Below are 13,197 nucleotides of genomic sequence, written 5' to 3'. Positions count from 1 at the left end.
TAATGTTGTGCTGCGGAGAATTACTGCCATGAACTCCCTGGGTGCTGGTGCTTTTCCCAGCAGGCTCAGCCATGGGTCAGGCTCGCTACCTCCTCCCCATCGCAGCGAGGGGTAGTCCATCGCAGAAGACTTTATTCCTTCCAGCAGTGTAAACAAAGACAAAACTCTTGAGAACTCATGCTGTTCTGTCTCACCCACCAGGACTGCCAGAAAGATGGCATGGTCACCTGGCCTGTTCTCCATTACAGAAGTCCAGTGGACATGCTGAAGAGAGCTTTTTTACAATTTGAAGAATAGCATTATGCTATAAATGTTTGATGAACCAGCAACCCTTGAGCAGTCTGCACAAAGGAATTGAGGACAAAACAGAAAGAGAGGGGATGCTGTTGTACCTCCTCACAAGAAGAGGCTTTATGAGTTTGCAAGTTCTGTGCAACAAGCAGTGATTCAGTGTTGCAGCTCATCACGAAACAGTGACGCACAATGGTCCTCAGGAAAGCACGTGGCTCTGAGAGCAAGCAAAGGCTCAGAGTTTTTGAGAATTATAGACTGCAGTTAACAAACCTATCCTATTGTGTAACTATAACAACAAGGCTGTTTCAGGTATTTCACTGATAAAATGTTAAACGTATAAGAAAGAGTTTCACATCTCTGCTTTACTACATGAGTCAACTCAGGGATTACCATGTCTCACACAAATGAAAAGGATAGTTTGGACTTTCACAGCAAGGGATAGACTTTGCCTTTTGACCTTCGAGGGCTAGACTATTCATTTTAGGTAGACGTTATATAGATGCAGTTATTTTTTGCGTAATGACATGTTTAACGAAGAGTCCCTTAGCAGAAACTTAAGAGTTATTTCCTCCTCTACAGTTCAATGCTGTTTACTAAAACATTACTATTTGAGATGGTAACGAAGGTTAGATAAATCTCCATTAATTGTGGCTACATGAAAGCAGGTGTAGAAACCCCCCAAAAATCAAATTTCTCTTTGTGCCTGATCCATTAGTCACTTTTACCTACACCTAGAGAACTGCAGCCATGCTCCTCTATCTGTTGAGGACGTACTCCTGCTAAGTGTTACAGCCACGTCTGATGAGCAGCAAAGCAAATTTCCCTCTTAAGACTAATGCAATGGAGGGAGGGATGCATAAAGGCATTTGAGCAACAACACACAACTGAATATACGGGGATGGTGTATATGGCACAGAGGATGATCGGTGGAAGTGGGATCAATCAGGCACCAACTGGAGAAGGTGATGGCTTTTTGGGAATGACGACTGTCCCGAAAGATCTCAGCTGCTTCACCCAGGAGACACAGTGTAAATCAGCCTGAGCATTTCTGCTTTCTCTCTCTGAATGTTCACTTTATCATTGTCACCATCATCTTCTTCAGATGAACCACAGCCAGTCAAGGTTGAAGAATGGGAAAAGCAAGGAGTGAGTGGAGCATGATGTTATAACATCAGTAATGGCACCCCAAAAAGACAGTGAACAAGGGACAGCAAGGTGCTGCTGTGCCTCCCACCGATATGTGCTGGAGGTCAGTCAGAAACACAGAAAGAAAGATATAAATGCAAAATACTTGCATATGTGCTAAAAAAAAAACACATAAAGGAACTTTATATTCAAGCGTTTTGGCTGCAGTACTCCATATGTGTAAATAAATGTTACATTCAGCCCCCCTTGCCCACGTTGTGTTAAAGTATGTATTAGCAGCAGAGCTGTGCATGTGTTTGAAGAAAAGTGAATCACTTGGTGACCACTTTTGATTTTTATACTTCTGTAAGTCAGCTTTATTGAACATGACACAGGCATGCTTTCCAACCCTTCTGTGCTTGGCTCGAGTGCTCACAGCCAGAAATACTGCTCCAGCTAACATACACTGTCCTCTCCCTTGTACTACTTTTCCTGGAACAAAGTGCAAATCTGCAAAATGCAAGTTCACCAGGAAAGACAGCACAGTCCAGGTGGCCGGTTGACTGTTTATAGGTCACAAGGGGGGCCCTAATGGACAGAAATCATCTTCAATCGCTGGCCCCCAGCTTGTTCCAGCCCTAGGAAGAGATACAATTCTCTCCCAAAAACACGAGGGAAATTTCAGTGAGAAAGGTACGTGTCAGCATTGATGTTCTGGTAATTTCTATGTATTTGTTAACAAAATGCCCCAAATTGTATGTTTCTATGCAGCAAGGACACTGTATGTAGCTATTAGATAATTCCATTATAATTCCATATTTGTTGCTCTCAGTGCTGGTGCTTTAACACCAACTATTCAAGCAGGTGAGGAAAGGATGGGTGAATTTCTCCCTTAGGCTGTGTCATCTTCTGCACAGCTAGAATCAGGCAGCTGGGATGGAAAATACCAGTAGGTGCTATTAACTATCAAGTACTCATCATTAAACACAACAGTGGTAATAAAATCTTAGATTCAAGAAAATCCCCAGCTGCACTTTGTCAGTAACAAGGAGACAATGCCAGAGGAAAAACACATCACTCTGTATTTGGCTTTCCTTACACTAATTTTAAAAAAAATATTCACTATTAGTCCCTGCTGGAGGAAGCATATCAGGGTGGATGCATCTTTGTTTTGGCCAGTTCAGCCATTCTTTTGTTTTATTTTCCCTCTTTTTCAGACCAACAGGCTAAATTCTTATGAGAAATAACAAAGTTGGGCTCACTACAGTGGTGAGTTGGTTCATCACTCCAACTTCTCTGCTTCCAGCATAAACTGCTGTTTCTGAAGGCACTTCAAGAGCCATTGCTACTCAGCTGGCTTTGGTGCAGAGAAGGGCGCATTTGGAAGAGCTGACTTGAACTGTACTATTACCACACAAGGAGGAGTGCAAGGTCCTGTGCCTGACACAGGACAATGCCATGCACCAGTCTGGCTGAGCAACAGAACTTTCTGAAATGATCCTGCTGGTTATGGTGGATCAACCACTGAATATAAGCCAGCAGTGCAAAGGTGACAAATCACATCACATCAGAGCCTTGAGCAACACGATCTAACTTAGCAACTTCACACCTTGTGTGGGAGCAGAACCCAAAGGCCCCCAGTGGTCCCTTCCAACCCGAATGACGCCAGTTGGTAGAGGCAGACAAATGGAACAGGAGGCAACACCCACAGGCTGAGCCTTGTGAAGTTCAGACTGCAGATGAAGAAACACTTCTTCCCCCAGTGGAGATGCACCACTGGGACAGGTCACCAGCCATGTAGGGGATCTCCACCCTGTTGGGTTTTTTTTTAAACCTCAGCTAGAAAAGGTATGGCTGCCCTGACCTTGGGTTAGCACTGCCTGCTGTGAGCAGCAGCTGGAGCAGAGATCTTCAGAGGTCCAGGCCACCAGTGCCACTGTTACACTGTCACACTCCTGCACGATAGCTTATTACATGAAACTGCATGTTTATTGTGCAAGAGAGGGAAGGCACGACCAACCTTATGGTTGTTTTCTAGCATGGTGATGACATGTAGATATAAGGGTGACGGGCAAGGCCCTAACATCACTGATGTCTGCAGACTGCCCACGGGAAACAATGAATCCTGACTGAACAAGGGCGACTGGAACCAGAAGTCTCCCAGGTCTAAATCTGAACATACTTTGGCACAGTGATTTTGGTAATACTTAATAATTACATGTTAGGCAGGAGCTGATTATGAAAATCCTTCCTTACTCTGTGACAGTAGATCACTACAGTGGTCTGTAGGTTTTTCCCCCCACTTCATGGATGCAGTTAAACCTGGTCATCGTCACATGTGAGCAAGTAACAGAATCCGGAAGGATATTTAGCTCATAATGAACCTGATTAAACTCAAATGCTAGCGGTTTTTCTTGAGCTATTCCATGCAAATACACTCTCGGTATATGAAATACATTTAATAATTAATTAAAACATATACTTACTCAACTGCCATCTTCCAGAAACAGATGAGAAGTGTCTGCCTTGTGGGATGTTCTCTAAGCTTTACCGAGCAGCTGTACTATGTGCAGCCATTTCAAGGATTTTCCATGATTATAAAAGCACACTGGCTAACTCTGAGTAAGACTGAACAGCCTCAATTATATAACTCATTACTACTTCCAAGCAAGCTTAGTGGAAAGAACAGGAGTTGTAAAGTAATGGATGATGGGAGATAAATTGGCATGTGTATGAATCAATGTTTAAACAAAGGAACTCCAGCTCTTTCTTGGAATAGCAACATTTTGATGTTTCAAATCCCCTGACACTGGTTTCATAAATGCAGTAACATAAACCATGTGCTGGGTGGTGATTTTCTGAAGACCTTCCCGCTTTCATTGTGTATTTTATTACAGGCCAAATGTGACATTAAATGCTATCCGCTGCGGCTTGGAGTTAAATACTTGCTCTGTTCAGAATAGCAACACTCAATTAAACAGCATTTTTCATGATCTACACCCTCTATTGTCACTGTGTTTAAGGGAAATAATGGGAGCACTGACCTATATTGCGTTTCTTATTATCGATGGAGATGAAGCGTATGCAGGGATTATCGGTGATGTACTGTGCAGCCCAGGGGACATCAATCCGTGTACCAGCTTCATAAAAAAGTACCAGAGCATAGCGGGAGGAGTAGCTTGCAGATTCCAGTTGCTGCCTTTGACTTTCATTAATTACTGGGGGAAAAAAAAAAACGAAAAAGAAAAATCAGACAATCTCTCTTCTCTCAGAACATTAAATATGCGAATGCTGTGGCTAAGCTGCTTATTCCTTCCTGAAACTGACCACACTGCTAAAACTAAAAATTTAATATTAAGCCTAGTGCTTTGTAATATTTTTTTCTGGGACACCTCTTCATGAAGTTTTAATGGCGCATTATGTAGAGTATGTCCTTCACACACAACCCTCCCCCATCTGTCGGTGGTTTATCTCCCAGTTCTCTGCTAGTTGCCTCTGATTTGAAACTTTGATGACTGGTGACTTTTTTCCACATCTTTTCTCAAAGGGTGAATAAATGGGAATAAGAGGTTTGGGTTGCCTCTAGCACATCAAGTAAATGATTGTACAACTCTGCAAAAACCCAAATGATTTCCATATCAACAAAAAGAACACAGGGACTCTTGAATCTCTGAGGAAAACAGCCCTGCAACTTCTGTGTTGCAATACAAATGGATGAAGAAAACTCTACTTCAGCACACAAAGGGTTCACAGTGAAGTTCAGCTCCTTCAGCTGAAGGTATTTTAAAGCAGTTTAGAAAATTTCAGAGCAAGCAGGAATCCATTCCTATGATTAACTCTTCTATCTTCTAATTACAGTGAGATCTGCTTTTTGCCTCAATTTTATAATCTTCATAAAAAGCTGCACAAAGTAGCATTAGCCCCACTTGCATTCAAATACTGTTTTATTTAATGACAGAGGAAAACACAACAGTTTGACTAGATAGGTTAGGTTAGGTACCATGTCTCTCTTCCTACTACCGAATGGATGGCCAACGCTTCTGTGAGCTGGAGCAGGACATGCAAAGACAAAAATCACAGTTGGCTCCTGCTTGTATGTAAAACTGTTGGGCTTGTTTGGAGATTTGATACTGAGAGGCAAAAGAACAACTGAGGTGTTCCATTTTATGCAAAAGTCAGCCAACATGAACACCTTGTATGAAGAAAGGAGCACCATGGCACGTCCCACAGGCAGGAGGCCAGGTGTTGAGTGGTACCTCCAGAAGGACTTCAGCAGCAGTCCTGCCCCAGCATAGACCAGCCCCACGTGAGGGGCAGGCTGGTACGGGCTGGAAGGGGCAGCTCTCCATGCAAGTCTCTGCAGGTGGGAGGCATCCTCAGACTCGTGCACACCAAGCTGGCCGGGAGTCACAGCAATGAAGACCAATTAGCCTGGTGTGAGAGCATCCAGTAGGTTGGGAAGGTATTATTCCCCTCAGAATAACAGAATCACAGAATTGTCTAGGTTGGAAAAGACCTTGAAGATCATCTAGTCCAACCATTAACCTAATATTGACAGTTCCCAACTCCCCCAGATCCCTCAGCGCTGGGTCAACCCGACTCTTCAACCCCTCCAGGGATGGGGACTCCCCCCTGCCATGGGCAGCCCATTCCAACGCCCAACAACCCCTTCTGCAAAGAAATGCTTCCTAATATCTAGTCTAAACCTCAAGTGAGGCCACATCTATACACACTGTGCAGTTTGTTGTGCCCCCCTGTACAAGGGAGACAAGGACAAACTGGATGCAGGTCTGTGCAGGGTCACGAACGTGGCCCACTGAAGGGGATCTCCCTTCCCAGGGACTGCCCTGACTCACCAGGACACAGCCCCAAATAACCCACTGAAGCTGTGGTGTTGGACCTGCTGGGAGCAGTGTGAGGCTTGAGACCCCCACCCTGGTGCCTGCAGCTGGAGCTGGTGGGACTGGGTGACTCTGTGTCCCTCACCCACACCACAGCCACCTCTGTTAAACGAGACTGCAGTTAATGCGCTGAAGCTGGCGTGACTGACCTTGCCCTCATGACTAATGCTGTTCCTCAGAACTTGCAACCTGGACAGCTTCATCACACACTCCAACAGCATAGGCTCTCTCCCTGGGAACCGTTATTTCCTGCTGTGCCAAGGCGAGACTCTAGGAACCAGGGTGATAAATCAAACCTCCTTGCACAGTGCTGTGATGCAGGCACTTCTGAGTCACACAGCGCTGGGCAGGGGCAGGCGTCCAGCAGCGCTGGCAGAGTGTTTTCCAGCAGGATGCACGTTTGAGAGCACACTGAGTCATGATGAGAAGTCCTTGCAACAGCTGCCACCAAACCTATAAAGCCTACATACCACTGGTCTGCATCAAGGTCCATTCCCACCACTGCTACTGGCATACTCCCTTCTCAAAGAGCATCAAGGCTGCCTGTGTTTGGAGTCTAATGCAAAGGACAACGAGCAGGGGAGGGTGTCATTCCTGAGCCAATCCTGGTGTCACCCTAGCTCTTATCTACTTGTGGGTGACCATTTCAGCTGTGCAAGTCTACAGGTGCCAAGTCCAAACTCCTTGTCATGACTGGTCTATTCTGGCAACATTTTCATGTGGCCTCTGAAAATGTGCAGGGACACAATTCCTGCCTCTTATCAGTGTCCTCTGAGAGGCTCAGTAAGCCATGAAGCCTACTATGCCTCAGAAGCCTTGGTGAATGACCAGAGAAGGTTACCCAAGGATACCGAGTCCACTCTTCACAGTAACCTCTTCTACAGGAAGACGTGTTGTCTGCAGTCACAATCTCTCACCTGAAAACCCACCATGAGCATCTGCTCCATCCCAGTGTTTCTCTAGTTGTGTATTTTTTCTGTGACATCACTCTATTCCTCTGCACATCACAGGGAAGACTGATTTCAGAGGCTGCTTTCTGCCTCCTCCCCTGGAACAGTGACCTCACGTACAGAGTGCTCTCCAGCTGAGGCTCCTGGCTGGTCTCCTCCACCCTACCACCACCTCCATACCCACACCAGCCTTATCTAATCAACAGCACAGCAGATTCCATCTCAAATGCCATCAGAAATAAACCTTGAAATGCCCCCAAGAAAAACCCTCACCAATTTTAACACAAAATATGCGGAGGAACAGAGAAATGGGGGAGGAGGCAGGGGCAGAAAGAAACACTGATTGACCCATGGAAGCTGGGGAGAGGAAAGGAGGAGAAATATGGTATCTAGTACTAGGGATGGCGGTGGTGGAGCTGCCTGACAGAGGAAACCAGAGGACAGACCTGCCCAGGAGGGTAGAACTGACTGAGCAAGATCAGGTTTGAAGAAGCTCCCTTTTCCTCTCCAGCCAAACGCCCCCTCTGAAAAGGTGATGAGGTGGCCCAGATGCCTCTCACCTCACTCCTGCATCCAGATCTTTCCAAGGAGGATTCGCTCCTATCCACAGACCTCAGGAACTGCTCTATGCATTGGGCCAAAGACCCCTCAACCTCTGCTGTCACCTTCCCTTGGCAAAGCTGCCTCTGTGTAAGTTATGGCACAGCAGGGTTTCCATTTGTTATCTGACTGGTCTGTGACCAAGACCCAGTAATGGTTTAGCACAGAGAAAGCCATTGGTATAATACTGCCTTGAACGGGCTTCTGCAGCACACATGCACGCTCTCTATGGAAGAACAACCCCGTACAGAAAGCGGTGGTTGCAAGAGCTGCTCTTCATGGTCATTTCTTGTTGCTTCACCCTGAGCATGTCCTAGCTGAAGAACTGGTGGCTTCTATCTCACCCCAGGACTCCAGATGTGGTGCAGACCCCCCCGTCTGTGTGTGCTGCCTGGCCAGCTGGCTCCAAAAGCCACAGTGTGCAAAGCACCCTGCCCAGGCTTGCTTTGCCTTCCTCCAGGCCAGGCTGCTCCCCTGGGCTCAGGGTTCCTGGGTGCACAAGGCTCCATGCCAAACCTCCAGAGCAGCCTGACAGGGCAGCCGCCCGGGTCTGTGGCGGGATGCTGGCTTTCACCCCAGCTTTTCATGCCATTCAAAGGTTTTTGTTGACTCAGGCACTGGCAGGGCTCCCTCAGCTCTGTGAGTCTCCTGCAGGAGACTCACCTCTATCCTCCTCCATCCTTCTCCTCTTCCACAGCTTCTCTCAAGCTTCTGCGACCCCCAGCACTAGGAGATTTTGTGGTGTGGCACTGCCGCTTGGCAAAGCCTGTGATGAGGAGGGGAAGGGAGGGGATTAAGCATGGATACGGGACAGGTTGGAGGACTGCCCTGGAGGAAAGGATGCCAGCACAAGAGGACCTCGCACATCCCGCCCCGCTGGAAATGTTCCCTGGCCTGTGCTAGATTACCGCGCAAGCCGTGAATTTAACAGCACAGGCACATAGTGCCAGCATCCGGGAACTGTCCTGGGGGCTCTTTACTGCCAAGTCGGAACAGCGATGTTAGTGATTTCAGCAGTGCTTGTCCCAGTTCCTCCTGGAAGAACACAAGAGCCCAGACAGGGAACAGAGCTGCTGCTAAACACAGGCTGTATGGCAGAGGGGACAAATCTTGTCCAAAAACCCCTTCTGACCTCTTTCAGTTAAGGGTCCTTGAGATGTCTGTCACCACCAGGCCCCCTTCTTACAGCTATGATAAATAACCACAACGTATTGCACATTCGCTCTGTGCTGCGGAAGAATATAAAAGTCCTATAAACAAGAAAATAAATATGAAACTGTAATTCCCCATCTAAAACACTACTCTTTGTCCAGGTTACTTTGGCAACTCATTTCCCCTTTGGGAAAAAAAAATAACAAGATCTCCTCCAGCTTGCAAAGTAAATTCTCCTGGCAAAACTCAGCATGCAAGAACCTCTGCACTGTGGGAATGCATCTGAGCTAGAGGTGAACTGCCCAGCTTGGGGGCTGCAGACACTGAGCTGCCTAAGCCCAGACCTTGCCTCTGCTCTGCAGCACACGTGGGCTGCTGCAGGGGAATAGACCGGCAGGTTTAAATTTGCTTAGGCAAATGGTTTATTACATGGAGCGCTTCAGCAGGTACAACCTTCACAATGTGAAGCGTTGCCAAAGCCAAGGCAGCCAGCTGGCTCTGAAGTACCTAGTTTAAGACTTAACATCGCTTTATGGACCTGTCTTCATGAGCTATAAAGTTCCAGAAGGTGTTGGGGGTCATTGGGGACAGATGCTGAACAGCAGGGCAGTAATCAAAGAAAAGTTACAATTTTACAAGCTTTAAGTATACACATATACATGGAGCTTGGCCGGGGGGATGCTGGGGAAAGAAGAAGGAAGGCAACGAGCCCAGCTGAGCAACCTTCCTCCCAGGAGAGGGGAGGAGGAGGGCAGGCAGCTTCCAGGGTGTGGGCACCAGCCAGAAGTGACAGAGCTGTGACTTAACAGATCAAAGGGCTGTGAACAGCTAGGGTGGCTCGTTCACAGCGGGGAGGGAAAGAACAGCTTCAGGAAGTCACTTTTCAGAGCCTTGGAAGGATGGAAAAATGAACAGGCTAAGGACACCTGGTTATACCGCCCAGCCACCTGCAGGCATTTTGGGGACAGTGGCAGGCTGCTCATTGCCAAGAAGTGAAGCCCACAAAACACTGAGGAGTTTCTCCAGACTCTGTCCTGCCCTATCCTTGGGCAAACCAGAGCTGGAAGGGAACCTGCAGGCTGGAACAGAGGGGCAGCACTGCGATGCCAGCCACCTCACATGCCAGAGCACTGGACTCACAGACAGGCTCAGGCTTGAGACTACTGCAGCGAGTCACTGGGGGCCGTGTCCAGTCGAGTTGGGGCATCCCCAGGGATGGGATCCCCCACCGCTCGGGGCTCGCACGGGGACAGGCTGTTTCCTTGGGACCTGCTGGGGTTTCCTGTGCTGCAGCTTGTGCCGGTGCCTCTGGGGCTCTTTCTGACCAAACCACAAACCAGAAATCACTAATACCCATTGTCCCAAACAGTCAGGTTTGTATCTCAAAATTTGAAAGATTAATTCAATTACCGATGTACATTTACTAACCAATTTGCTTAATTATTGCTTAGGTTTTTTAAAAATAATGTATGTGGTTCACTGGATTCTAAACTGCTGCAAATTTACAAAACGGAGGCGTTTTTTATAGCTTGAGAAGACAGGCAATAAAGTGATGTCAGGTTTGAAATCCAGCAACAAAAAAGCTGAACTGTATGCAAAAACAATGCTATGAGTTGTAAGACTGAGATTTTTCCCTATGCGTTTTAGCAAGGCCAACAAGTTGATCTAAGGACATGAAGAGAGCCTTCATTTTGAATTTCCATACTTTTATTGGTTTAAATGAAAACCAGACTGTTGTTTTAATGTTGTGTATGAAACCACAAAATAACTATTAATTTTTCCCCTTCCAACAAAAACGGGTAAGATGATTTTAATAACGTTTTGGAAAAAAAACCAACTTTCAGACCACAGAATTGTCCAGCGTACAAGAATCAGCCATAGTGATATTTTTGAAGCAATGCATAAGGACATGAAAATCTTTTATTTTCCACTGAAAAACTCAGCTACAGCTGCACTGAGAATGCCACTGAAGTAAATGTCCTCTGGAGATTTCATCACATCAAAGCAAGGGGCATGTATACTTTATTTGCTCTTTCTCTAGACACTGACAGCAGAGTGGATTACTTATCTGTATCACTCAATAAATATAGTAAGGGCCTTTTATCTGCTGTTCCAGTACTTTAATGTCACCTCGGTGCCTCACTCATGCTGTGGGAAGGAGAGGACCCAGAGATCCCATTAAGGCCAGCAAGAAAGAGGAGAGCCAAGGCTTCAGCTGTTGGGCTGGGAGCACGGGCACCATGCCATTCAGGAGTCCAGGACTGAGCCCAGCCTACCACTGCAGAGGCCAAGGAAGCAAAAATAAACCTAGCTGCTCTGACGGCCAAGAACTGACTAGGACAATCAAGGTTTACTCCTGGGTGTTTAGTCATTTGTCAGCAAATAAGGCAGGGGATTGCAATATGCACCTTTATCTGCAGAAAGGCACTGCAGGAGCTAGGTGGCACCTGGACCACTCACCACCAGCTTGTGGCAGTTGTCAGAGGCTCTGACAAGGACTGGACTTACAACTGCAATTTTGAGCAAGCAGAAATGGGGAAGAGACATGATGGGTCAGTAAAGGATTCAGGTCAGTCTGGTAACTGCAGCAGGTAGGTTACCCATAACTTCACACACAGTCCCATGTACCCACTGTGGGTCACAGCTGCTGGCAACAGGGAGAAACCACATTCAGAACTGCAGGGAAAAGCAGATGCTACCATGTGAGATGCTTTTAATATAATGCTTGTTTTGGAAAGTTTTGCTATTCCTAATTCAGTATTTCTAAACGCCTGTAGATACTTATCTGCTTATCAAGCCACTGCATGATTTCAGAGCTCAGCTGGGATGCTTGTATCCAGCTCTTGCATGCATGTAAGGATGTGTGGGCAAACTTGGGTAAACAAATGGAGATCCTGGTTTGAAAGACTTCCAGGGATAGGAGAGAAAACACTGTCATTTTGTTTCACTGTCCAGTCTTGCTGGGTGGCAGAGAGGATACTGCATCCTGACAACTAGCAGCTCCACAGAAGACAACAGTCAGCTAGAGCTTGTGTTTTAATGCACACAGCTGTTGCCTGGTAAGTTCAAAATCACTTACTCGGTATGACCAAGGTATCTAGAGACATCTAGACATTACCAGCAACTGAAGTACAAAGGAAAAAAAACCTACAGCAGTACTTTTAAGGAGTGATATTGCTATTAAGCAGCAAAATATAAGGATGCTGGACTTGCAACTTTTTCTTTTAGGAAAAGAGGGCTCTTTTTAGTCTTAACTTCTTTTATTGGAAACTCCTTATTCTTTTAATAACCTGACAGCTTTAGCTTTGGTGGGAATACTATTAGAGTCTGGCCTGAGCTTTGTAACTTTTCCAGAGTATCGTCCCAATTCAGTGTAACTCCTGCTCCTTCTAGGCCTGCTTTCAGCACTTTTGTAAGCCATTCCTAACAAGCAGTCTGACAAGGGTATATGTGATGGGCCTAGTGGTTTCTGCTAAGCACAACAGTCCTGCTGGGGCTATAAGAAATCAGGAAAATCTGAAATACTTTGAAGGATACTGTGATTTGTATCAAGGGATGAAACTCCCATATCTGTCCACAAGGACTACAGGAGCGAAAAGGTGTTTCTACAGTTATACTCTATTCCTCCCTGCTTGAGTTTCAGCAAGCAAAAACTTCAGCTGAAGCTTTGCCAGCAACCGTGGCTTACACAGCGCCTCAGTACCAGCTCCTGATTTGATATATTTGCAAATATCCCTTCCCTCTCTTCAGAGGCTCAGCATCAAGGTTGGACAGTGAGATGTCCCTGTGTCCCAGGAAGAAACCAGCTATCTTTTGTCACTGCCCAGCCATCCCCACAGTTTTCAGGATCTTAGCTTCCTCTTCTGGAAACAAAACCAGTCCTGCCCAACTCCCTGTCCCCACCTGTCATGGGATGGCACGAAAAGAAATAAAACATCCTGCCCCTTTCCTCTTCTCTCTCCCACCTTCTAGAAAATTTTGTCAGATGGGGATTTAAGAAAACGTGACAAATTTATGAAGGATCTTGGTAAGTGTTGCTTATTTTCCAGCAGATGGATAAGCATGTGCACAAGCTCCCCTGTAATCCCCTAGTACTCAACTTGTCCTTTGACTAGGAAGGTTTCTCTCCACCTTCTTCATTTTTTCCACACTTTATTTCTGTGACTATACGCTTC

General features: G+C 46.3%; 1 protein-coding gene across 2 annotated transcripts in view; it reads right to left on the bottom strand.

The window, feature by feature from the left end:
• RNLS (renalase, FAD dependent amine oxidase) overlaps nt 1-13,197 on the bottom strand; it is a 76,804-nt gene that overhangs the window by 14,186 nt on the left and 49,421 nt on the right. For both annotated transcript variants that reach the window (XM_074924310.1, XM_074924311.1), the window contains exon 5: nt 4,464-4,637. In XM_074924310.1, coding sequence (XP_074780411.1) covers nt 4,464-4,637 — 174 coding nt within the window. The remainder of the gene's footprint in view (nt 1-4,463; nt 4,638-13,197) is intronic.

Source organism: Athene noctua, chromosome 21 (genome assembly GCF_965140245.1).
Source record: "Athene noctua chromosome 21, bAthNoc1.hap1.1, whole genome shotgun sequence".
In the NCBI taxonomy this organism is placed as follows: domain Eukaryota; kingdom Metazoa; phylum Chordata; class Aves; order Strigiformes; family Strigidae; genus Athene; species Athene noctua.
The sequence above is the reverse complement of the archived record's forward strand: the minus strand, read 5'-3'. Positions and strand labels throughout refer to the sequence as shown.